The 23,483-nt window shown below is 37.4% G+C and overlaps 1 protein-coding gene across 6 annotated transcripts in view; it reads left to right on the forward strand.

The window, feature by feature from the left end:
• FUT8 (fucosyltransferase 8) overlaps positions 1-21,693 on the forward strand; it is a 273,019-nt gene extending 251,326 nt beyond the window's left edge. For 5 of the 6 annotated variants that reach the window (XM_046647852.1, XM_046647853.1, XM_046647855.1 and 2 more), the window contains 4 exons: positions 3,785-4,031; positions 8,059-8,235; positions 12,872-13,022; positions 21,079-21,693. In XM_046647852.1, the coding sequence (XP_046503808.1) occupies positions 3,785-4,031; positions 8,059-8,235; positions 12,872-13,022; positions 21,079-21,396 (893 nt within the window). In that variant the 3' untranslated portion in view covers positions 21,397-21,693. The remainder of the gene's footprint in view (positions 1-3,784; positions 4,032-8,058; positions 8,236-12,871; positions 13,023-21,078) is intronic. The other variant, XM_046647856.1, reaches the window with a different exon arrangement.
• The last annotated feature ends 1,790 nt before the right edge of the window (positions 21,694-23,483 follow it).

Genomic DNA, 23,483 nt, shown 5'->3' on the forward strand with positions numbered 1-23,483 from the left:
TTAGGTAATGACCATATCAATACAGTTGAACTGGGCTGTCAGTTGTGTAATGCCTGGGCTAGTTTGCACTGATTCTCTACAAATGAATAGTGCTGACTTATGTATAACTTATACGTATAAAACATCTCTTGCTGGAAGGTTGATGCAGTGCATTTTTTAATAAGACTAAAGTCTTAGTAGAATGTCAGGGCACTCTTGATTGATTTAAGGGACCGTACTTAAATGCTTTAAGAAAAAAAGTGAGTTATAGAAAGCAGAATGTAATATAAGTAATGGAGTAAACACTGGAGTCTGATCCTGGCCCTTTTATTAGCTATAGTACCTTTGAGAAGTTCAGTTAACCCCTCTTAGTCTGTTTCCTCTGTAAAAATGAGAGGGTATAAATAAATCTGTGTTTCCCAAATTCTGAAACCTACTACAGATTACTAGAGATGATTTTTGGTGGCATATGAGATAATTTCGAACAGTTTTCTGATAAAACAGTAACCATTGAGTCACATAGTTGAGAAAGTTATTCCTTTTTCAGTCTTTCTGATTATGTCAAAGACAAAGTCTCAGTTTGGTATCAAGATCTCTTTAATAGTTCTTTAGCACTGGGTAATTGCTTGGGGGTGGAGGTAGGCAGGGGCAGGTACTGTCATCCTCCATTCCTCAAGAGATGCTATAGAAGGGAAATCAGCTCCATTCCTTAGAAGGAAAAAGTACAGAAATACTTTCTTGCTCTTGCTGTCTACTTCATTTCCCTTCCACTTGGAGGGAAAGTAGTGAGTTATACACAGCCGGTGAATTTGGAGGAGGAAGCATATGAAGCACAACTCATTCTAGCTTCTCTCATGGTGTGGCCCATCCTCAACAGGCGTGCTTCCCCTGCTCCACTATGCGGTAGGCCTTGGTTGACAAACTCTGCTTAGGGCTGGGTAGGAACCATTAGGAAACCAGTGAGACCATGAATCCAAACACAAAACCACGTTCTCCCATTCATACTTACTGGGAATCAAGCTGATGTTTTGGTTGCCGTTTTATTCGTCTCACTGTTTCTCATTTGATTTCAAACTCATAGGAGATGTAAAAGGAAAAACAATTATCACTCCTTAAAACCTGAGAATCTCCTTTTTTAATAGAAATCTAGCTTGAGCTGAGAGCCCTTCATAAGCAATGTTATCTATATAGAGTTTAATAACATGGTTGTGTTTTCAGTGAAGTTGTATTTCTAGTTTCCATCTATAAAATAAATTTATGTTTTAAAAAGTGAACTTTTTAAACATTAAATAGTACAGATGGTACATGGATATGGTAAAAATTATAAAGGTGGTACACAAATGACTGAAGTTTAGAAAACACTGAGTAAGATTATCTCTAGGGTCTGTTCCAGATTTAAATTCTTTTGAATGTATATTCCAGTAGAATAAAAAAAGGTTACATGGTAAACCAAGTAAAAGAAGGGGCCTTCTAACATAGCATGTACTATGTTATTTTTGAAATGTATCATTACTGAGGAAGCTAAACTTTTGTTCTATGCCAATTTGTTTATTTATAAATGTGAATACCTTCTTAATATTTTGCTAAGCAGTTGAGTATTGATATCTTTTTGATAGCATGTTAGTGATGATGTTTTGTTTATGTTTTTTACTGAAAGCAGTCTGGTTCTGGGTGAGGTTTTTGAACTAGAAATCTCGGAAGACGAGAACCATATCATCACTGTCTGCTCTACCTGGTACAGTGTTGGGCATACTAATGTTCGATAAATATTTGAACAAGTGAATGAGTGAAGGAATGAACGAAGAACAACAAAAATAAACTGAGTTCTCTGTCTTAAAGGTATAGGCCTAGTTTTCATTTCTTTCTGAAAGCTGACAGTAGGGCTGGCTGTAAGGAAGTCGGGGCCTTGGGGCAACCAGACGGTAATCCTTTCATATAAGTGAAATTTGGAGCTAATTTCAGGGAACATTTAGAATAACATTGTTAGGAAGAAATCTCAAAAGGAAGGTAGCTTTCCTAATTTTGCTTTCGTTTATGGTTATATATCAGAGGTTAGGATCTTCCTTTCTTTCCAAGCTCTTTGTTTTTTATAAAAAAAGAACTACCCCTCTCTCTCTCATTCATGTACTACTTCTCTTATCATCTCCACATCAGGGAAAGCACCCAATTTTCCTTCCCTTAGGGAGACTATTAGAGCTTAATTTAAAATGCAGCGCACTCTTTCCCCACACAGTCTCAATTACCGTTTCTCGTCTGATGAAGTTGCCCAGCTCTTTGTTAACTGGCACACTAGAGGAACTGCAATACTGGTGGTAAATTTTTTTATTGCCGTTTATTCATGCAACAAATGTCATACTTCAAGGGCTTTGTCTAAGAATCCTGAAATTAGTTTTACATATCAGAGAGAGAGAATATTAGTCATACATTTTAAATTCTTAGTTATACCAACTGACTTATAACCATGCTTTGAGTGATTACATTCCTAGATCTTGTAATTTATTTTAAAAAACTTTTATATATTTGCAGAAAAACAGAATTTGAGGACTCCGTTTCATTCTGGTACATACGTTTTGAATGTATTCTGGTTTATTCTCTAAAAGTGCATTCTTTCTTTAACGGTCTGGTGATTAACTGTGATTCTAATTCATTATACACAATGACAACATCTTAGCTGGAGTTATTTTGCAATGTTCAGGTTAATATTTTCTGTTACTGAAAATTTAATTCAGTTCATTTTATATTTGTGCAATCTCTCTGCCTCTGGTATCTCTGTGTTCTAGTTATTACTATGTGGTCTTTAGGATGTAAAGTAAACTCCAGGGATTCTTGCTGTCACATTTTGGTTTATTCTTATTGTATTATAAAGTTGATAGAACAGCAATAACAATTATGTTACATAGAAGTTGGATTCTGAAACTAATTGATCATCTATAAAAATTAGCATCTCTGTTCTAACTTTAATATCCAGGTAAACAATCAACATGGATCTATTATTATCATAATTGAGAATATAATAGGTCTGTTTTGGCCAAGAAAAAAAAGACTTTGGAATGACCTTATCTTTTTGCTTCAGAAGATATAGGGGGCCAGCCCGGTGGCACAGTGGTTAAGTTCACACGTTCTGCTTTGGTGGCCCAGGGTTCGCCGGTTCGGATCCCAAGTGCAAAGTAGAGGAAGATGGGCATGGATGTGAGCTCAGGGCCAGTCTTCCTCAGCAAAAAGAGGGGGATTGGTGGCAGATGTTAGCTCAGGGCTAATCTTCCTCAAAGAAAAATTTTTTAAAAAAAGAAGGTATAGAGGCTTGGCTTTTAATTGTAATCTTTAGGTATCTCTAGAGTCATTGCTCTCTGTCATCAAAGTAATGCAAGAGCCATTTGCTGTAATGACAAGCTGGAAGTTTCGAGAACAATTTATTGCCTAATTCAAAAACAATAAAAATTGTAAAAAACAGAACTTTGTGTAGCTGGCTGCTTCCACTGACAATATGGTTATTCTCTGATTAGATACACTTTGAGTGCTGGATACTGTCCTTATCTAGGGTATGAGATGTTGATATGGCAGCATATTATGATAGAAAAGAAAAGGCCATGGACTTGAGAGGCAGACCAACCTGAATGTGAAATTCAGTTCTGTCTCTTTTGTACTAGTACCTTGGGCAAGTTACTTAACTTTCTCTGTAAAGTGAAAATTAGAATACTTCTTTAGAGTTGCTGTGAGGGTGGAAGCACTCAGAGTGAGTTCTTGTTAAATGGTAGTTATATGAGGAATACAGTGTGGTGATGATGGTGTTATGATATTTTTTCAGGTGAAGTAAAGGACAAAAACGTTCAGGTGGTTGAGCTCCCCATTGTAGACAGTCTTCATCCTCGTCCTCCATATTTACCTCTGGCTGTACCAGAAGACCTTGCAGATCGACTTGTGCGAGTCCATGGTGATCCTGCAGTGTGGTGGGTGTCCCAATTTGTCAAATACTTGATCCGCCCACAACCTTGGTTGGAAAAGGAAATAGAAGAGGCCACCAAGAAGCTTGGCTTCAAACATCCAGTTATTGGGTAAGAATCTGATTTGTTCCTCATGAAGTGATATATAGTAGCAGGAATATATTCCTTACAATATATTGTGAACTCTGTGATATATAGTTTAATTTTCATAGCCTCACCCAAAAGCAAAGGTTCCAGAGTTCACCTTAGGCCACAGGAAGACCCTTCTTCCTTTGTTCACTTAGAACAGCTGAGTCATCATACTTCGTCATCCTTATTCATTTATTCATCCAACAAATGTATTAAATCCATATTTCCGAAATTAGCTGTCTCTCCTGGGAAAACCAGCAAAATTTTATTTTATTGGGCGTATTTTGGGTATTATGCATGTCTCCTGTCTTACCCTATCAGGGCATGAGATGAAGCTGTCACATTTATAGCTTTTCTGTTGCACCTTATTCTTAGGCTTCTTTAATTGCCACTGGTGATTATTTTGCATTTTTGGTGTTCTGGGGTTTTTTTTCTCTCCTGGAAGCTATTTTTAGAGTAAGAAAATCATTTGTAATTTAAGATAATGTTAAAATTGTTATTTAAGATTATCTCTTGGCCCACTTGGGAGTTATGTACATATGTATTCAGGCTCAGGCTTATGTTTAGGGAGATAGACCAGGAAATCCTGGTAGCAAGAAAAATCCAATAGAGCATCTTTGCTCACAAGCATGTGTTTCTGTGCACATACATAAAAAGTTGAGGGGAGAGGAGTTCTCCTGAGGCCCAGTGCCAGATTGCACACCATGGTAAATGTTCTTTGTCTAAAGGAAAGAATATTGGGCTGAAAGTCAGGTGACCAGGGTAACATTCCTGGCTTTTCCCTGCTTCTGGGCGACGTTACTGAATAATAGTACCGGGCTTTGATTTTCCCATCTGTGAAATAGGGAAGGTCATACCTGCCCTAAAAATGATGATGTGATCACATAAGGATGAGGAAAGGATTTTAGTTCTATGGAAAAATATGCACTGTAAAATATTACTACCTTTCAGAGAGACTGATGCTTAAATCATTCCTGAAAATAGACTCGTAGGCTAGACTGTGGCACTCTGTAGCTTATACTGTTTGTAATAAAGTCAGCTATTGATTAATATTAATGCATATGTTGATTCATTCACTTATTTGCAGAACATTCGTTGAATACCTGCTACTGTGGGGGACAGAGATTAATTTTTTTAAATGACTCCTTCCAGCTCATTGTACTCTATGGGAAAAGAGACTTACACAACTAACATTATACATATAGAATGTGATAAATACCCTGAGAGAAGCGTAAAAGGTATTATGAGAGATCAGGGAAGCGAGAAATGTACTTCCAACTGGAGCAGGAAAGGCTTCATAGCTGCAGTGTTTGAACAGGATCTTGAAAGATGGAGAGAGATAGGGTTTAATAGTTAAATTGCCGAAATAACCTTCAACTACATTATTTCGTTGATCCTGTAACACAGTCCTGTGACATGGGCAGAGATAACCATTTTACAAGTGAGGAAACTAAGAAAAGGAATCTCTGCCCAAAGTTCCAGAGTTAATAGAGGCAAAACCAAGACTTAAACCTTCTTAACTTTGTTTGGACTTCCTGTAGTTTTCCATAGCAGAAAACTACCCGTATTAATTTTCCATGGACTATCCACCATCTTGAGAATTAGCCAAATGTAGGAAACTGAAGTACCACAGACAGTTCAGTTACTTGCGCCTTGAGGTAGTGTGCTGTAATGGAGGAGGAGTGCACTAAGATTCAAGAATCTGGGGTCCCATCTAGCTCCACCACTTAGCAAGTTATGTGACTTTAGGCAACTGACTTGATCATTCTGGGCCTTTGTTAATTGCCTCTCTTTCCTCATTGGTTTAAAAAAAAAAAAAAAAACTATGTTACATGGCAGGTATCTAAGGTTTCTACGAACACAGTACCAAACAATTAGATTTTTGTGTTTATCCATCATTCATTCATTTATTTATTCATTGTGTTTGATGCAATTGGGAATAAATAAAAGCAGATTCCCTGCCTTGAAAGAGCTTGATATCTGATGGTGAATATCAGGCAAGTACTCAAATAGCTTTTACTTTTGTGAAGACTGGGTTAGAAATGTATGTGAGAGAAACCAGCCTCCCTTTGCCTTAATGTTGTCTTTTTGTTCACTGAAATGTCCTCAGAAGCATCAGTTTCCTTAACTTTCAGATGAAGGAGTTACATTAAATTAAATGACTTTCAAAATCTTTCACAGGTCTAACATTCTCATTCTTCCATGGAGATTCCATTATGGTCATCTCTCAAATTGTTGATTCAGGCCTAATTTCAGGAGTACCTGGAGAACTGAGAAAATTGCTTAGTAGTACTCTGCTACTGTCTCAAATGCTTATTCTCTTCCTTTGATTTTTCTTTCTATTATTATAGCTCTCCTTTGTTTTTATTTTCATTTTCATATATCCCACCCCACATCTTCCCTCTTGTCTTAGTCTTCATATGTATAGAAGTTAACTGACCCCTATTCTAAATGTTAGAGCTAAGGAAAGTACATGGTGGGGGGCTGGCCCGGTGGCACAGCGGTTAAGTGCCCATGTTCCAGTTCAGATCCTGGGTGCAGACGTGGCACCACTTGGCAAGCCATACTTTGGTAGGCATCCCACATATAAAGTAGAGGAAGATGGGCACAGATGTTAGCTCAGGGCCAGTCTTCCTCAGCAAAAAGAGGAGGATTGGCAGCAGATGTTAGCTCAGGGCTAATCTTCCTCAAAGAAAAAAGAAGGTACATGGTGAAATCAGAGTATCAAATGGTGTTTCTTCTTATGAAACTTTTCGTTGAATTCAGTGGAATTATTGTTTCTGTCCCACTTCATCTCTATGGAGCACAATGAACAATTCTAATTCCCCAGCAGAAGCAGTGATTGAGAAGGATGTGGGAAGGAAAAGATGATAGAATAGGTGTTCATATGATAGTATTCACATCTGTACTGTAGTCTGGAATGCGAAGGAAGGAATAGCCATAAAGATGTCAGAGTAACTCCAGTGAAATCAAACGCTCACTCCAGATTCTTGATAAAAAGCTGGCCATAGGCTTCACCTAAGGTGTGCCCATATACTGTGACCTAAAGGGAAACAAATCTACCATTTTTCTTTTCTCACATATGAGTAGTGGTTTAGTAATTTGGGGAAGGGGGGACGTGGGAAGGGCAAATTTAAGGAGAGTTTTAATTTATGGAAATAAACTATGACTTATTATTTTTATTTTTAGTAAAATTATTTTGGAGGCACTAAGATGGGAGGAGAATACTGTGGAAGTCAATGCCTCATTCAGTGAAGGACAATTTAAATCTGTGTCCCCAATTTTGCAATTTTGGAGCTCTTCTTAAATGAGACAGATGAGATCAGTATCTGGTTGTGTTTGATAGAGTGAAAAACAGAGAAAGGAAATTCCTTATGCATACAACAAAGGGACTGGAATGGCTTCATGAACTTAAAATAGTAAGAACTGTTCAAAAATTTGCCTGCCTTGATGTGCTATAAGAAGAATCCGTGCAGGTTTGTGTTTTCCTCAAACAACTTTAAATTCTACAAGCTGGCAGTTACAGTGACTATACAGGGTAAAATGAGGAAAAAGGAAACTTGGCATCAAAATGTTATGCACAATATATTTAATGTTCTGTAACAAAAACTGTGAATCTTGGTATCATTTGTTGTCAAAAATCTTAAAAAATTATATCCAATTTTTTCTGGAAGGCTGGTCGGTATTTTGCTGCCTGGTATGGAGTACAGCTCTGGAATCTCCCATTTATTCCTGATGTGCCAATTACTTTCTGTATAAGAAAACATTCGTCAAAGGCTTTACTTCTTTTCTGATTCCCCTTGTATTGTGTTAGCATGCAAATAGTATTTAGAATATATGTGTTTGAATTTTTTAAGTGTTTGTTTTTTCTAATGGCAAAAATGAAAGAAAAATTGGTTTAAAATGTCCATATAACCACCATGAATAGGGGTGTAAAGCTGAGTACCCTAAAAGCACCTGGTGGGTCGAACATTATCAGTAGAATCTGACTTTCTCCCTCTGTCCCCAGAGTCCATGTCAGACGCACAGACAAAGTGGGAACCGAAGCAGCCTTCCATCCCATTGAGGAATACATGGTGCACGTTGAAGAACATTTTCAGCTTCTTGCTCGCAGAATGCAAGTGGATAAAAAAAGAGTGTATCTGGCCACGGATGACCCTTCTTTATTAAAGGTGGCAAAAACAAAGTAAGTTAGATGAACTAGTGATTCTGGAGTGGGACTCTCTGTGTTCAGTTGAAAGGAATCCTTAATTCCCATGACTTGTGATTCTTGTTACAATATTATTGCTAATTATTAGAGTTTTTGCAAACAACTGTGTACTTATGTAATGGTTAATATAATCAAAGCATATTTGAGCTGCCAGCAAGGTGTAGATTTCATTCTGAAGGTTCTTCTCTTGGCTTGTAGGCAGCTGCCATCTCGATATGTACTCATATAACCTCTTTGTGCTCTTGGAGGAGAGAGAGGGCAAGCTTTCTGGGTGTCTCTTCTTGTAGGGGCACTAATTCCATTATGATGGCCCCACCCCCATGCCCTTATTAACCCTAGTTAAGAAGGCCCCATCTCCAAATACAGTCACACTGGGGGTTAGGGCTTAAACATATGAATTCTGGGGGGATACAAACATTCAGTCAGTAACACTAACCATCTACACCGACCTGTTAGCAATAAAATATACCAAAAGTGTGCTTGCCCTTTTGCTCTCACTATCTTCACTAACAATTATGGGCAACTGAAAACATATGTAGGATACAAGTTTTCATCTTATAAAAATTTCTGGAATTTGGAAGTTATGTTAAAGAAAGGTAAAGAATCAAAAGATGAGTTTTCTAAGTGGAGGAATAAGGGCTGCTAGTGTGTATTAAACAGTGACCACCATTTATTGAGCCCACCTATATTTCAGGCACTGTGCTAAGTGCTGGGGATTCCATTGTAAGCAAGACACTGTACTCTCCAGGAATTCCCAATCTAGTGGGGAAAATAGACAATTACTTTTCGGTATGAGTACTGCTACTATAGAGCTAACATAGGATGTTATGAAAACACATAAAGTACTGATCCTAATTGAGAATTTATCATAGAATCTGGATGAATCTAGAGTTGGCCTTTATTTACTATCAATAAATAAAAGATGTATTAAATATATGTGAAAGGGAATGAAGGAGAAGAAAACTGTAGCTCTGCTCGGGCACCATCTACTCCATAAATCGTCCCTGAATCCTTGACTGTGTCCCTGCTCTTTGCATTCCTCCCTCTTAGTGTTTAGTGCTTGCTTGCTTCTGTCTCCCTCACTAGGTTATAAGCACTTTGGACATAGTACCTAGCCCTAGTAAGTGCCCAGTAAATATTGAATTATGTTTATTTCAACCCCATTAGTTTGAAAACATTTTCTTAGCAGTTAATCATTTAACTATTTGACTATTTACTTACTTAATTAGTTGGTCCCTTTTTTAGTCACAACTGGGGAGTGGGAACAGAAACAAATTAGAATAAGGACTATAATGCAGGTTTTTATCCAAATCATTGGATAATAATTTAATTTAATAATTCAATTTTGGAAATCCTTTAGTTTTAATTTTCTGAGTCATTTTAAAGATTTTCTCAGGAATTTAAATGCTGTTTTTGCCCTTCATTATTTTACTTACTGTTTTTCCTCTCTAGTAACTCTGCTTTAAACCTCTCAAGAGTGGTTTTGATACCTAAGCAAATCATAAAACCTCTGCCATTGTGTTAGGAGACCAAACGTATGAATTAATCTCTCAACAAAGTATATAGTGTCCAAGGTCATTATAAGACTTTTCTGCTTCAAGCAGGTGAAGAGATGAAAAATTAAATGTAAATGATACATAGGATTGACACAGTCAGAGGAGAATCCATTTTCTTGGTAGCTTATCCTTTGGAAAAGGGGTCAAGATTAGATTTATATACGTGGCTTCTGTGTAATGATGAGCAGTAAGCTTTGCTGTTTAACATTACACCTCAGGTTTCTCTAGGTTAAGGTTGAGTTCATCCACCAAGATTTTAGTACTAGCATCCCAGTGACTGTGACAGCCGTTGCTAATGTGGAGATCTCTCTCTCAGGTAATTCACTGTTACAGTGTTTAAATCACAGAATATTTGGCAATCAATGAAATAAGAACTGTTAGAGTTGTGTATGCAATATTGTGTTCTAAGATTGTGGAGATTGGAAACAGGGTGAAACAGGAGAAAAAACAAGCCTTTAAAAATCGCCCAGGTTAAATACTTATCAAAATGCTGCATATCGTTTGCTCTTTATCAAAATTGCTGGATGAGCTCTTCCTAAAACTGGGTTCATTTAAATAAATAGAGGCAAGAAAAATTTGTTAAGAAGTTTTTGTAAAGTGTTTGGTTGCCCTGTGAAATAAAGAATCACCAGTAAAGAGTGATAAATTTCTTCACTATTTTATTGAACTACAATATGCTCGATACAGTACAGGGTGCTGAGAATACAGAGAGAATTAAAAGATAATATGTGGCTTCTTATCTCAGGGAATATCCAATTGGTAGGCACCACACATGTAACAAATAATTACAGTGTAGTTAGCTAAGTGTCCTGACGGAGTTGTATACCAAATACAGTGAAATCATGAAGAGGAGTGTCTCCTTCAGCCTGGAGAAAGACTTCGGAAAAGAAAATTTGATGTTAGTTCATAACTTCAGGTTAGTCCTTTGTGGGTGATACAAAAATAAATTTTTATAAGGCGGAAGAAGAAAAAAATACATTTTTATCATTGCCAATCTGCAACCTCACTGGAAGAATTCCTCTGCTGGCATACTTGTGGGCAAAAGACAAGAAAGAAGCATGTTTGTGCAGAAAGTTCCATGCTCATTCTTGGAGGTACAAAGTCTCCCTCTCCCGTTATTCACTTTGTTTCTTCCACTCTCAGTATCCTTCATGAAGGGTCTTTGGCATTTAGAGATAAGACTTGAGGAGCTTAGGTGCCCTTTGGGTTTGGTTCCAGGGAGGGGCCTTTAAGTAGGAAGGGCATTAATGTTAGTGTCACTCTCTCGTAAAAGGATCACTCCTTTCTTTGTTTCACTGAGCACCCAAACCATGCTGGCAGAGTTAGTCTTTGTTCAAGGATAAAACCTATACTGATGTCTTTGAACAATTCCCCCTCTCCTCCACCTTCCAGCCTTTTCATATTTATTTGTTGCTGTTTCTGCCGCACGCCTGGGTATGGAGCTTCACAGGAATCACATTAAAAGTCTTTTGGGTTGTTTTCTTTTTAGAACAAATGTGCCATTTCCTTCATCTCCTTGATTCAGAGTGGAGGAGGGCAAAATGTCAAAAATAATGAGGCCACATGGATGTGAACACTGAATGCCAGTCTGAAACAGTGCTCAGAGGCTCAGCTTCACAGTCATCATTAGAGGCAATGAGAGAAAGCGGTGGCTGAGAAATGAGAAATCTGAAGCAGCTGTTAGCAGATTAGGACACAGTCCCAGACACAGGTGGCACTCACTTGTTTGTGTATTTATTCATATAGCATTGTGTGGGGGTGCTAGATGCTGTGATGTAAAGAAAAATAAGGTAGAGTCCCAACCTTTGGGGAATACTGTGTGGGAGATAGGCATGTAAACTGACTCCTGTGTTTCTGGGCTTATAAGTAGGAACTATTATTATTTCAGCAAATACATATTGATCTCTTATATTCCAGATTGTCTTCTAGGTACTGAGAATAATGCAGTGAACAAAGCAGATGAAATGCCTCTATGGAGCTTACATTCCAGTTAGGGATGATGGAGGTGGGGAATGGATGCAGGCCGTAGCTGAACAGTAAATATGTATTATGTCAAATGATAATAAGAGCCATGGAGGAAAATTAAGCAGGAAAAAGGGGTGGAGATTGCCAAACTCCTCACATCAGGCGATAGTTGAGCAGAGATCTAAAGGAAATAAGGAGTAAAACTAGGTGGATATCTGGGGGAAGAATTTTTAACAAGCACAGCTAATATTTATTGAGAACTTACGTGTCAGGTACTCTTCTATGCACTTTACGTGGCTTAATGTATTTAATTCTTATGAAATTATATAGTGTAGGTACAATTATTATCTCCTTTTCATGTAACTTCCCAAAGCTTGCAACTTAACTCCAAAGATCTAGCTCATGCACTCAGAAAATTTATTTGCTCTATGCCAGAGTATAATTAAACCTCGAACTCAGAGTAGAGTCATTTGAACATATGGTAGAATTTTTAAAGACTTGTTAAACACTTATTGTTAAACACTTATTCTATCTCAGGACTACCAAAATGTTAGTTGGTGGACATCTATAAAGAATTCGCTTTCATAAATTTATTAGAGTGGTTTTCCATTACCATTATTGGTTAAGATGGTGCTTCAAAGATGGGGGTTAGGAAGACAAGTCTGAATTAGTACAAATTCTAAATTAAAAATGTAAATGACATTTGATCATGATATTTATATTCTGAAGGAAAAGCTCATTGACCAAATACGAAAACAACTTGAAAAAACTCTTAGAGGTCACTCCTTATGAAGAAAATAAGGAGGCTTCTGTTGTCGACTTTTTCATGAATTGAGAAGGGACATTTTGATGTGTGTATGTGTACTTTCTGTGGCATGTCAGTGGCCACTCCAGAGTGGTTTCTGCTCCACTGATGGCTTCAGAGATGCTTTGCTGATCACTCTAGTGAATGCTGTCGTTACAGCTCCCCTCGCTGTTAGAAAGTGAGCGTCTTGGTGAACAGAGCAGGTCTACCTCCTGCTGATAGGATACCACCTCCTGATAGACTGCTGGGATTTGAGTGACTATGTATAACTTTATTTCTTTTTTAGGTACCCCAGTTATGAATTTATTAGTGATAACTCTATCTCTTGGTCAGCTGGACTACAGAACCGATATACAGAAACTTCACTTCGGGGTGTGATCCTGGATATACACTTTCTCTCCCAGGCAGACTTCCTAGTGTGTACTTTTTCATCCCAGGTAAGTGACAGTAGGGCATTTTTAAATGGCCAATACTTTTTGGTCATATTGGGATCAGGATGTTTTTGTTTTTTGTGCATGTTTTTTTTTAATGTTAGTTATCATGACTCACGTGGAATTTTCCCAATATTTGGGAATGATCCGTTTTGTGAAACAGTAAGAAGATTCTGAAAAAAATAGTTATTTGAGTACATTGAACATGTAGTTGTTTGCAAGCAATGGTTGAATACTTCTCCACTGAAGCCAGCTACTGGAATTGTTTAAAGCACTTGCCTTGTTCATAGCATTTAACAGAAACAGCAAGTGATTAAGCTTACTACTTTCTGATTTTGCATACAGTCAATATGTAACTAGAATCCATCCATTTCTACACATAGATGCATTGATACTGAGAGGCTTAAATGCCCAGCATTTTGCCTCACTTGATTGCTTTATACAAAAATAGAAAGAGTAAATGTAATTCGTCTTCAAGTCCTATTACGTTTCTACCAAGCAAGAAACTGTACGTTAAACGTAAGCAATCCCGTATTACAATCATTCTTTGAGTTTAATTGTTGCAGATAATTGTATGTTAATTGGTTTGGTGTATGTGTTTTTACGAGTGGTCCAATCAGCCTTATAAGCCCAGTGGAATGTCAGCATAGCAATATTTATTGTGGATTTTATTCTGCTCTCTCACTTAAGCGCATATCATTAGTTAGTTCATTCAACAAGCTGTTAAATGCCTATTTGCACTCACAGTTGCACTAGGTGTAGAGGGGATTTCAAAGGAGATTGAAGATACAGATCTTACCCTGGCCCAGAATCTAGTGTGCACAATACTCACATGAGATAACCAGAGAATAATTAACAAGAAATATAAATCATGTAAGGTAAATGAATGCCTAAAAGCTTAGAAGAAGTAGAGAAAATAAAATATGAAAAGGAAAGCCACATCATTTTTATGGGAATATACTACAGAGAGTATAAAGAAATGGACAGTTTTTTATTATGTGACAGTGCACATTGTCACAATGGGATAGTGATATGATTGTTGGAAAGATACCTACTCCAGCAAAGGCTATGTAAGTTACTTCAATATGGAATGAGAATACAACTTACTATCCAAAGACAGCTACGCAGAACAGGAGTCACAGAGCAGCAATCGTAGTCAGAAGGGAAAACTTCCTTGGCCTTCATCCCATGTTGGCCTTCACTGCTGATGTTTCTCCCTAACTGGGGAGAGGATCCTGTCTTTGGGAAGCTCCGTTTCCATTCTCATGGGGGGTAGTAGGAGAAGTTAGGTTCCTCTCAACTGTTTTTGAGAATCTAACTATGTGCCCACCTGATCAACAGGTGCAAATAACTAGTAACAACCTCCACGCATTTTTGAATACTGATTGTTAGAATGAATAAATCAAGAGTCGCTTTCCCAGATATGCCACCTCCTCCATAGACCTAAATTTCAGGCCTGCCTAAAGTCAGTTCCTCTAGTCCAGGATTTCTCAGCCTAGCGCTATTGGCATTTTGGGCCAGAAAAATTGTTGTGAGGCATTGTAGGATGTTTAGCGGCATCCTGGCCAGTAGCACTCCCACCTTAAGTTGTGACAACCAAAAATGTCTCCAGACATTGCCAAATGTCCCATGGGCGGGGAAGGAGGGGGCAAAGTCACCCTTGTTGAGAACCACTACTCCAGTTTTCAAGCTCTAAAATTGAATAAATATATACACATCAAAACGTTTACCAACCTTACATGTAGGTAGGCACTAAGATTACAGGGTTGTGCTCTATGCTTTGCTTTCCTTCCTCAGCCCTCCTTAATAATACCATTAGGCTCATTCTAGAAAGAAAATTCTTACCGGCTCCCCCCTTTCAAGGATATACTGTTGAATTTTTGATCCTCAAAATTCTAAACTCTAATTTTGACCCTGAAATTAGGACCTCTGTCATTTCGTGATAGTGGAAACCTGTCCAGGCTTGAGGAGTGTGTTGTTCATACTACTTTGTTCTATTTTATGCATAATATCAACCTCACTGTGTTCTTCAGATCTTGGGTCCAGAGAAGCAGTTCATATGAAGAAAGGGTGGTGCTGAGAGGACTTTTTGTATCTAAAGGAATGAGATTCGTGCTTATATATTATATTGTTCCTAAAAGTTCTAGGCAATTCAGACAAAGTTTATTCGAAATAACTTCTGTTCATTTGAACCAAAGCAAAACTCAAATATTTTCAATTTTGAAGTAGACTTAAATACCTCAAAACATTTTATGTTAGAGTTCAGAATGAAAGTTTAACAGTAAAAATACCTTGAGTAGCAGTTTGCTAACTATGATCCCCTCCACTGTCACATACCTTTCTATAAGCCGTAGCATTTGAGATTGTGGAATAATTCCACATTCCATGGTAAATCTTTGGGCTTATTAGCACCCTAGTATTTTTTGCAAATATTTTTAGTAAAGAGGTATTTAGTACAGTTTAATATTTTTCCAATGTGAATGAAATTGGTTGCTGGATTGTAGAGGTTCCCTTGCCATAAACCCAAATTGGAATTGTTTGAAAAATGCCCCAGAAATGTCTTGTCATCATCATTAATGGAATGTGAAAAAAAGTCACTGATAGCATCAAAATGCCAAGCCATTGACTTCGCTGGGCAGAGAATAAGAATGTGGCAACATGAACTCTGGAGTCGGACCATCTATATTTAAACCCAGCTGTGACCTCTTAGTGGCTGTGTGGCATTTGAACAATTCCCTAGCCTATCGCGGACTTTTTTTCCCCCCACCTGTAAAAACAGTAGTAGTAATAATAATAATACCTACTGCATAGAGTTTTTGTGAGGATTAAAGAGTTACAATATGTAAAGCACTGAGAATAGTACTTAGCAATATATTAAATACAATGTTGGCTGCTATTAATATTTATACAGCAATAAGTATAGGAATATCTTTGCCTGTTAGAGAGATTCTGCAGTGTTTATTTTAGCAGCTCTTTTTCACATGGCCACATTTCCAACTATATGTTTTCACGTTTTGGAAGGAGCATGAAACCTGCTGTTCAAGGATTCCAACCTCTGCTTGTGGTCATGGGTAATGCTTAGGTTCCACCCAATCATCATGTGCATTGGAGAAGTATAACAGTTCTTCATAAAGAACGGTAACCAGTGACATTCAGCATAGTCATTTTCTCTCTGCCAACGTACCACCTCAACTCTATTTTATTTAGCTCATTGAAAGAGAACATCACCATATAGTGTGAATTTTCAGAAATAAAAGCTCTTCATTCCCAAAGTGTGAGTGATAAGTAATAGTATTTGATTTAGCAAATGCAAGTAAACGTGTATGTGTTGACTTTTGGGAAATTAATCTGCAGACTTTCCTATATGTGCCCAGGCATGCTAGAAAATGAGAGCAGAACAAAGCCTTGCATCCAGGAGGATGACAAAAGAATAAAACAGTGAAAACCAAATCTCAGCCCAAAATAAAATGGGCAATCAACTCTCAAACTTTCCTTCATGGTAATCTCATATTCCAAGAGATGATTAGAAGGTGACAAAAGTTTACTATCTTCTTCATTATGCTTTGACAGTCCTGAAGTTTTAGTCACATGAACTTTCTCTCTTCGTATGTGGTCTTTTGAGGACTTTTATATTTGTTTATCTGTGTATCTGTTATTGTAGACAATTCTGGAAGAATGACATGCCATGCTTGGAGGAAAAATTGGCTTGATTGGTGTTTGAGAAACTGCTGACATGAATGTCATGGCACCTTAATCAGGACTCGTCAGAGGTTTTGGACCCATCCCCCTCAGTCTCAGGGCTTCTGATCTTTCTTGGTTTTATATCCATAAATGAGAATTATCTCTTCTTAAATGAAAAGTTGTTAAAAGCCGATAATAATTCTACTCTGTTACTCTGTTACTGCTGTTGCTCTTAGTCTTCTGAATCCCTTCATCAGAGCTGTTTCTCAAATCAAGTTTGTCCTAAAAGACTCATAAATTGAAGAGAACAATCCTCAGGATTTAATATGAAAATTAGAGGCAAGATTAACATTTTCCAAGAGCATCAAGTAAGTTTTGAAAGCTATGCGATCAATTCCAAACTATTAATCCAAACACCCTGCTCTTGTTCTGTGTTACTGGAAGTTGCCTGTGCCCAAAGCATCCACTTTGTCACTTACTTTCTTATTCACTTAAACCATCTTAAATCTGAAGCAGAGGAATTACAGTTGAAGAGATAACATAGTGCTTGACCGCTGAGTTGTGGATGGGCCAAATATCAGAAAGATTTTTTTGAAAATATTGCTTATCAAGTCTTAGAACCAGTTTTTATTACTCTGGAATCTGATTTACAGAAATGATTGTAGATGCTCACTTTAAAGACTTTGGGTAATCCACGTTGTTTGAGGAGCCATCAACGTTGTTTAGTAGTTTCAACCATTAAAATCACCATAAGACAAAATTACTTTTTTTGCCCCGTGACACTTCCCTTTGTGGCACTTAATACGACATTCTCGTGGCACTCTCTGCTGTCTAATTTCAAATCCATACACAACACAACTGGCCTCATTACGCTTTGAATCAGATTTTAGAAAGCCCAGAGGGAAAAACCAGATGCTACATTCATTTTCTTCCAGACAGATGGCTCTGGATAGGAATTTCCATGGAAGTATGGCTCATGAAACAGTAGTGGATACTGTTCTGTCATTGAATAGCGACACGAAGTAGTTTACAGGAAAAGTGCACAGTTCTCCCAGCATCAGCTACTGAGAAAAGAACTCACTTCTAACTTCTCACACTAGGAGATCCTCCTGGTCCTGTCTATTTTGACAGAAAAACAAGGTCGCATCTGCTCTGAGAAAGGTTTGGAGGCTCATGCAAACTCAGCTGGTTGCTCATCAGGGTTAAAATTCAGACTAATTGACCTTCTTCAACCCTTTTTAATTTTTTTGTTTGTTTTTTTAATTTTAATTTTTTTTTAATACAGTCACATCTATGTTTTATCCTTTGGCAGGATTTTTGCTCTTACCCATTACTATGTGCTTAGTGGTGTTCTAAAAATGATATAGTGTCATGTCAACACAGAATGAAATAAAACATACTACATGTGGCCAGCCACAGCTTTGCAAACCATAGACTACTCTCAGTCATGCTGTCAAGTAATATCAAACCTGAGTATTGCCTTCGACTGAAAGCTTTCATTTACCTGCTATGTGATTTGGATTTGTAAAGCCCAGAGAAGAAGTCTAGGGTAATTAAATGCAAACATCAACATTATAGTAATCTTTCTAGCCCTCTTCAGTAAATTGCCCCATGGTTAATATAGAGAAAAATTTGTAATTATTCAGAATGTTATATATGGATCTTAAGGATTAAATATCATCCATGGACTTGCATCTCCACTGCTGGGCTGGTATTATGCAGGGAGCAGTATTCATTGAACAGATACTTATTGAGTGCCTGCTTTGTGGCAGGCACTGTTCTAGGTACTTATGCTAAGGTAGGTTAGTGTATGCTTGAGAGCCAGAAAGAGTTCTAATTGCAACTCTGTCATTTACTGGCTCCTTTTTACATTCTTTTTATTTTTTGGAAATTTACTTAATCTTTCTGTGACTTAGTTTCTTCAACTGTAAAATATAAATGATAATAGTAACCACCTTGTAGGGTTGTTGTGAGAGTTAAATGAATAGAGTGCAAGCACACTATTAGAACATTGCCTGGACCATAATCAGTGCTCATTAAGATCGGCTGCTATCATTGTCACCATTATTATGAGGATAATAGAACTTACATTGGCCTACCTTAGTGTCTGAAATTTCTACCATCTGTCATATCTTTGGCTTAAGAAAATACATGTGTTATTTAACAGGCTTACACATCAGCCACAACTATTGATACCAAAATGTAAACTGATTATTAGGAGTATCCTCCAAAAAGAAAGCACATCCCTAAGGGTGTGGGGCTGAGGGCATTGTTGTTTTTACGAGTGAGACATTTAATAGCGGAGAGGAGGAAACACATCAGGGGTCATTGCTACAGTGGGCATTGTGGTCATCCCAAAGGCGATACAATTTCTGGCTAGGGATAATTGCAGAGTGGGTGTAGGGGCCCTGAAAAGAAGACTCTCAGGTTTGCCCAGGGCTGGCCGTGGCCTTATATCTTTCTGATCTTACAACATGAACATGGAGAACAGGATCTATAAGAAAAAACACATTTAGCAGTTAACAAGTATACTCAGACTGCCTGGGTTCAAAACCTGAATCTACCACTTAATAATGGTGTAACCTTGGGCAAATTCGTTAATTGACTTTTGACATCTGTAAAAATGAGCATGATAGAATTTTATGGGGCTACTGAGAGGATTAAATTAGATAATACCTAAAAACAATGTCAGACAGTTAGCAAAAACTCAGTAAATATTAGCCTCTATTATTATTATTGTATTTTGCTGTTATTGGAGCTGCTTTGTTTTAATTATTTAGTTTCTTCGTTTTCAGAGTCTCTACTTGATTTTGTTTGCCTTGTGTGGGCATTTGGCTGGATTTGAAGTTCAAGTTCCAAATCTTTTTGAGCCTAATTTTGTTAGAGTTTCAGTATTCTACCAGTGATCTCAATTGTACCGTGACATTCCCAATTTAAAATTAGTTTTTTGACAAAGTAGCAAACTTGAAAGCAAAGTCATTATCTTGGTTCTACGTCTAGTTGAAATTTTAGCACTAGAATTTGGGCAGGTCACTTAATCTTCTCATTTTTCAGTCCTTATTTGTAAAATTAAAAATACTGTCTAGACTTAGTTTCATTTGCAAATTACATATAACATTTGAAAAATGCCCCTCAAGTTCCTGAAATTCAGATTCTTTAAGAAGTTAAGGTGATTAACCTAATCAGATTCCATTTGCTCATAACAGTTAAGAATAAGCATCTCCATTCAGTTTTTGATCTCATGAATGCCAAAGTTTTAAAGAACTGTTGGGTAATCTTAAATTACTCCACTGAACAGATTAACAATCACTGTCTGTAGTATCATTTTAAATAAATGCAAAAGTAGTGGTATAGGGACAATAAAACCTCATTGAGTTAACCAGTTAAGATTTAGGAAAATTTGACCTGAGTTGAGTTCTCTGTTCACCATGTATAATGAAAGAATTTTCTAAGCAAGATGATAGTATTCTCTCTTCTCCTATTCTTCTAGAATAGTCTTCTCCTATTAGAAAAGTTTCTGTAACCCGTTTACTCTATAAGGAATATATTTATTAATTGCTGAAAATGTTATACCTCCGTGAAGGTAGTTACAGTTTAACTAGCGTTAACAAAGAATGAAGCTCAGATTGTGGAATTTCAGCTGCCATCCAGTGGGCATGTAGATATTCTTTGGGCGGAGGAATCTTTTAAGTAGCCTTAAATGTATTGGGTAGATGCGTCTTCCCCAAAGTCTAGGCCATCTTATTCCAGTCCTAGAATACTACTATCTACACAGCACAGTTAAAACTCTTTAGGACAGAAATGGCAGATATTTTAGCCCACTTGCCAGTGCTAGTTGATTGTCAGTAATTGCATGATTTTCTGTTGAGAAGAGTTCTGAGACCAGGTCCAAATGAGCAGAGAAGAGTATGCAATTGATTAGCACTGAATGAAGGAAAGGGAGCAGCAGCATTTCTGTAAAGTATTTATAATCCTACTCCTAAACCTTAAATTCTTCAAGGGCACAAGCTGTGTCTTACTCATTTTTTACCACCAGTGCCCAGTATGGAGTACTGTGTGGCTCTTAATGAATGTTTATTAAAATTAATGGATTAATATTCCTACAGTACTTTGCACTATTTATATTTTGTTTTTCTCCCAGAGACCTTACTTGTAATAATCTTCTGGTTTGTTTGTTTTTTTAAAACAAAAGATACAAGCACAAAGATAAAGAGCAACTTGTGCCATCATCTGAGAACAAATGGACAGAAAACTTGACTAGAATCCACTACTTCTCATACTCTCAGTCCTAGTCTAGTCCTAGTTTCTTTAGCCAGGGACTTGCAGAGTGGTATAAAGGAGATCTTACATATATTAACGTTTTTTTTCATCCTTTCCCAAGGTCTGTCGAGTTGCTTATGAAATCATGCAAACGCTGCATCCTGATGCCTCTGCAAACTTCCATTCTTTGGATGACATCTACTATTTTGGGGGCCAAAATGCCCACAACCAGATTGCCATTTATCCTCACCAACCTCGAACTGCAGATGAAATCCCCATGGAACCTGGAGATATCATTGGTGTGGCTGGAAATCATTGGGATGGCTATTCTAAAGGTGTCAACAGAAAACTGGGAAGGACGGGGCTGTATCCCTCCTACAAAGTCCAAGAGAAGATAGAAACGGTCAAGTACCCCACATATCCTGAGGCTGAGAAATAAAGCTTAGATGGAAGAAAAGAACAACCAAACTCAGTTCAAACCATTTGAGCCAAACAATAGAAGAAGAAGGCCCTGACCTAACACATGCTTAAATGAGTAGACACCCTCAGCACCAGGAGCAACTAGGAACTGACAGATGCCTCATTGGTGGAATTCCTCTTTAACAAGGGCTGCAATGCCCTCAAACCCATGCACAGTCCAATAATGTACTCACATATAACATGCAAACAGATTTTCTACTTTGCCCCTTCTTTCAAGATTATGTCCCCATGAAATAAACACTGCCACATTGTGTAATTTAAGTGACACAGACATTTTGTGTGAGACTTCAAACATGGTGCCTATATCCGAGAGACCTATGTGACCTAACGAGAAGACCCGCATAGCTCCCTGCTGTGGGGAGGTTGATTCTTAGCCAGTGGTGGTATTGTAACCGCTGAATTCACTCCAATCAACAGATTCAGAATGAGAATGGATGTTTTTGTCTGTTTTTTTTTTTTAAGTAATTGCATCAGTTCATCCACCTCATTATTAATAAGTGAAGGATACATCAAAAAATAAAATATTCACACTCCATTAGGAACTTTTGTAAAACAATGCCATGAACAGGTTCTTTAGTACTCAGTGTTTCTGGACATTTCTCTTTGATAACAAAAAATAAATTTTAAACAGAGGAATTTTGTAAAGTCTCTAGAATTTTATGTCGTCGGATGATGTGTTGGTCAGCTTTATAGTGGAAAAACTATGATAAAAAAAGGAGTTTTATAGTTTTTCTGCTTTATGTTTTTGTTATTGTTCCTGATTAAATGACTAATCGGATCTTAGCTCAAAGAGTCATTGGTCCGTTTTAACATTGAAAACTGAGTTTAGTTGGTGCATTTTACCAAGTCGCTAAGAACACGTTTGGGGAGCTGTTATGCTCTTATTTTGGACACTGTGTATTTGTTTTAATTGAATTAAATAATCATACTCCTTGTCCCCAGACAGTCACCTCCATTTCCAAAACTAGCAATTTCAGGCTTGTTGGTAACCTTTCTTATTGTGACTTTTGTCACTTTTTGTGAGTTGGGTCCTGTTGTTTAAGAACTGATTTGTGCCCTTTCCTATCGTCTCCTGCTTTTGAGAGTAGCGGGAATCTTTGGGGTTCGGAAACTGACTCTGTTTCTCAAGTACATGTCTTAGTACATAGAATTTGATGAACAGGGAGAGGGGATCCAGAGTGAGACCCAAAATGGACTTGGGATTATCTCTTCCAAATACTTTCTTTCAGTAATTCCCTGTTAGAATCACTTCAGAAGATAAGACTTTGATGCTCTCTCTCCTTTCTCTCTGAACATCACTTTTCTCCTTAGGAAAACACTTTCTATATTCTGTAGCCTGCCTTCCTTAGATGCCTGGCAGGAGTATTTCATAGCATGTGTTCTACCTTCTGAAAGAAAAACTTGATCCATGTAGGAATCAATAGCAGGCCTAGTATTAAATATCGGGAATCCCAGACAAAAAAGCTCTGTCCTGTACGTCCTCGCTAAATGAAAATACCTGTATGCAAAAATCTTCCCACCAAACTTAGGTAAATTCTTTCTACCTCTCCATTCAAGTCTCCCGAAGTGCCAAAACTACCTACCTCGTATCAGTAAGCAATTTTCAACTTAGTTTTGGTACAAATAAAAGTCATTTGAAACAAAAACCTCCAACTGAGCAGAGATGCTTTTGCATATGAGTTATTTTCTAATTCCCATCTCTCTTGTCATCGGAACATCGGTAGCTATGGGTTACTCATAGTAACAACATTTTATTTCTCTCTTGAGATTTCCTGTTTCTATCCATTACAAGCATATTTTCCTTTACTTCGTTGAACATAGTTATAATAACTGCTTTAAAATCCTTTTCTGCTAAATCCAACATCTGAATCATCTCAGAGTTGGTCTCTGTTGTTTGTCTTTTCTCTCGAGAAAGAGTCATATTTTTCTAGTTCTTCAAATGGTGAGTAATTTAGATTGTATCCTGAATATTGTAAATGTTTATGTTGTAGATTCGTTACACGCCTCTGAAGGGTGCTGATTTTTTTTGTTTGTGTTAGGAGGCAT

Source organism: Equus quagga, chromosome 20, assembly GCF_021613505.1.
Source record: "Equus quagga isolate Etosha38 chromosome 20, UCLA_HA_Equagga_1.0, whole genome shotgun sequence".
NCBI lineage: Eukaryota > Metazoa > Chordata > Mammalia > Perissodactyla > Equidae > Equus > Equus quagga.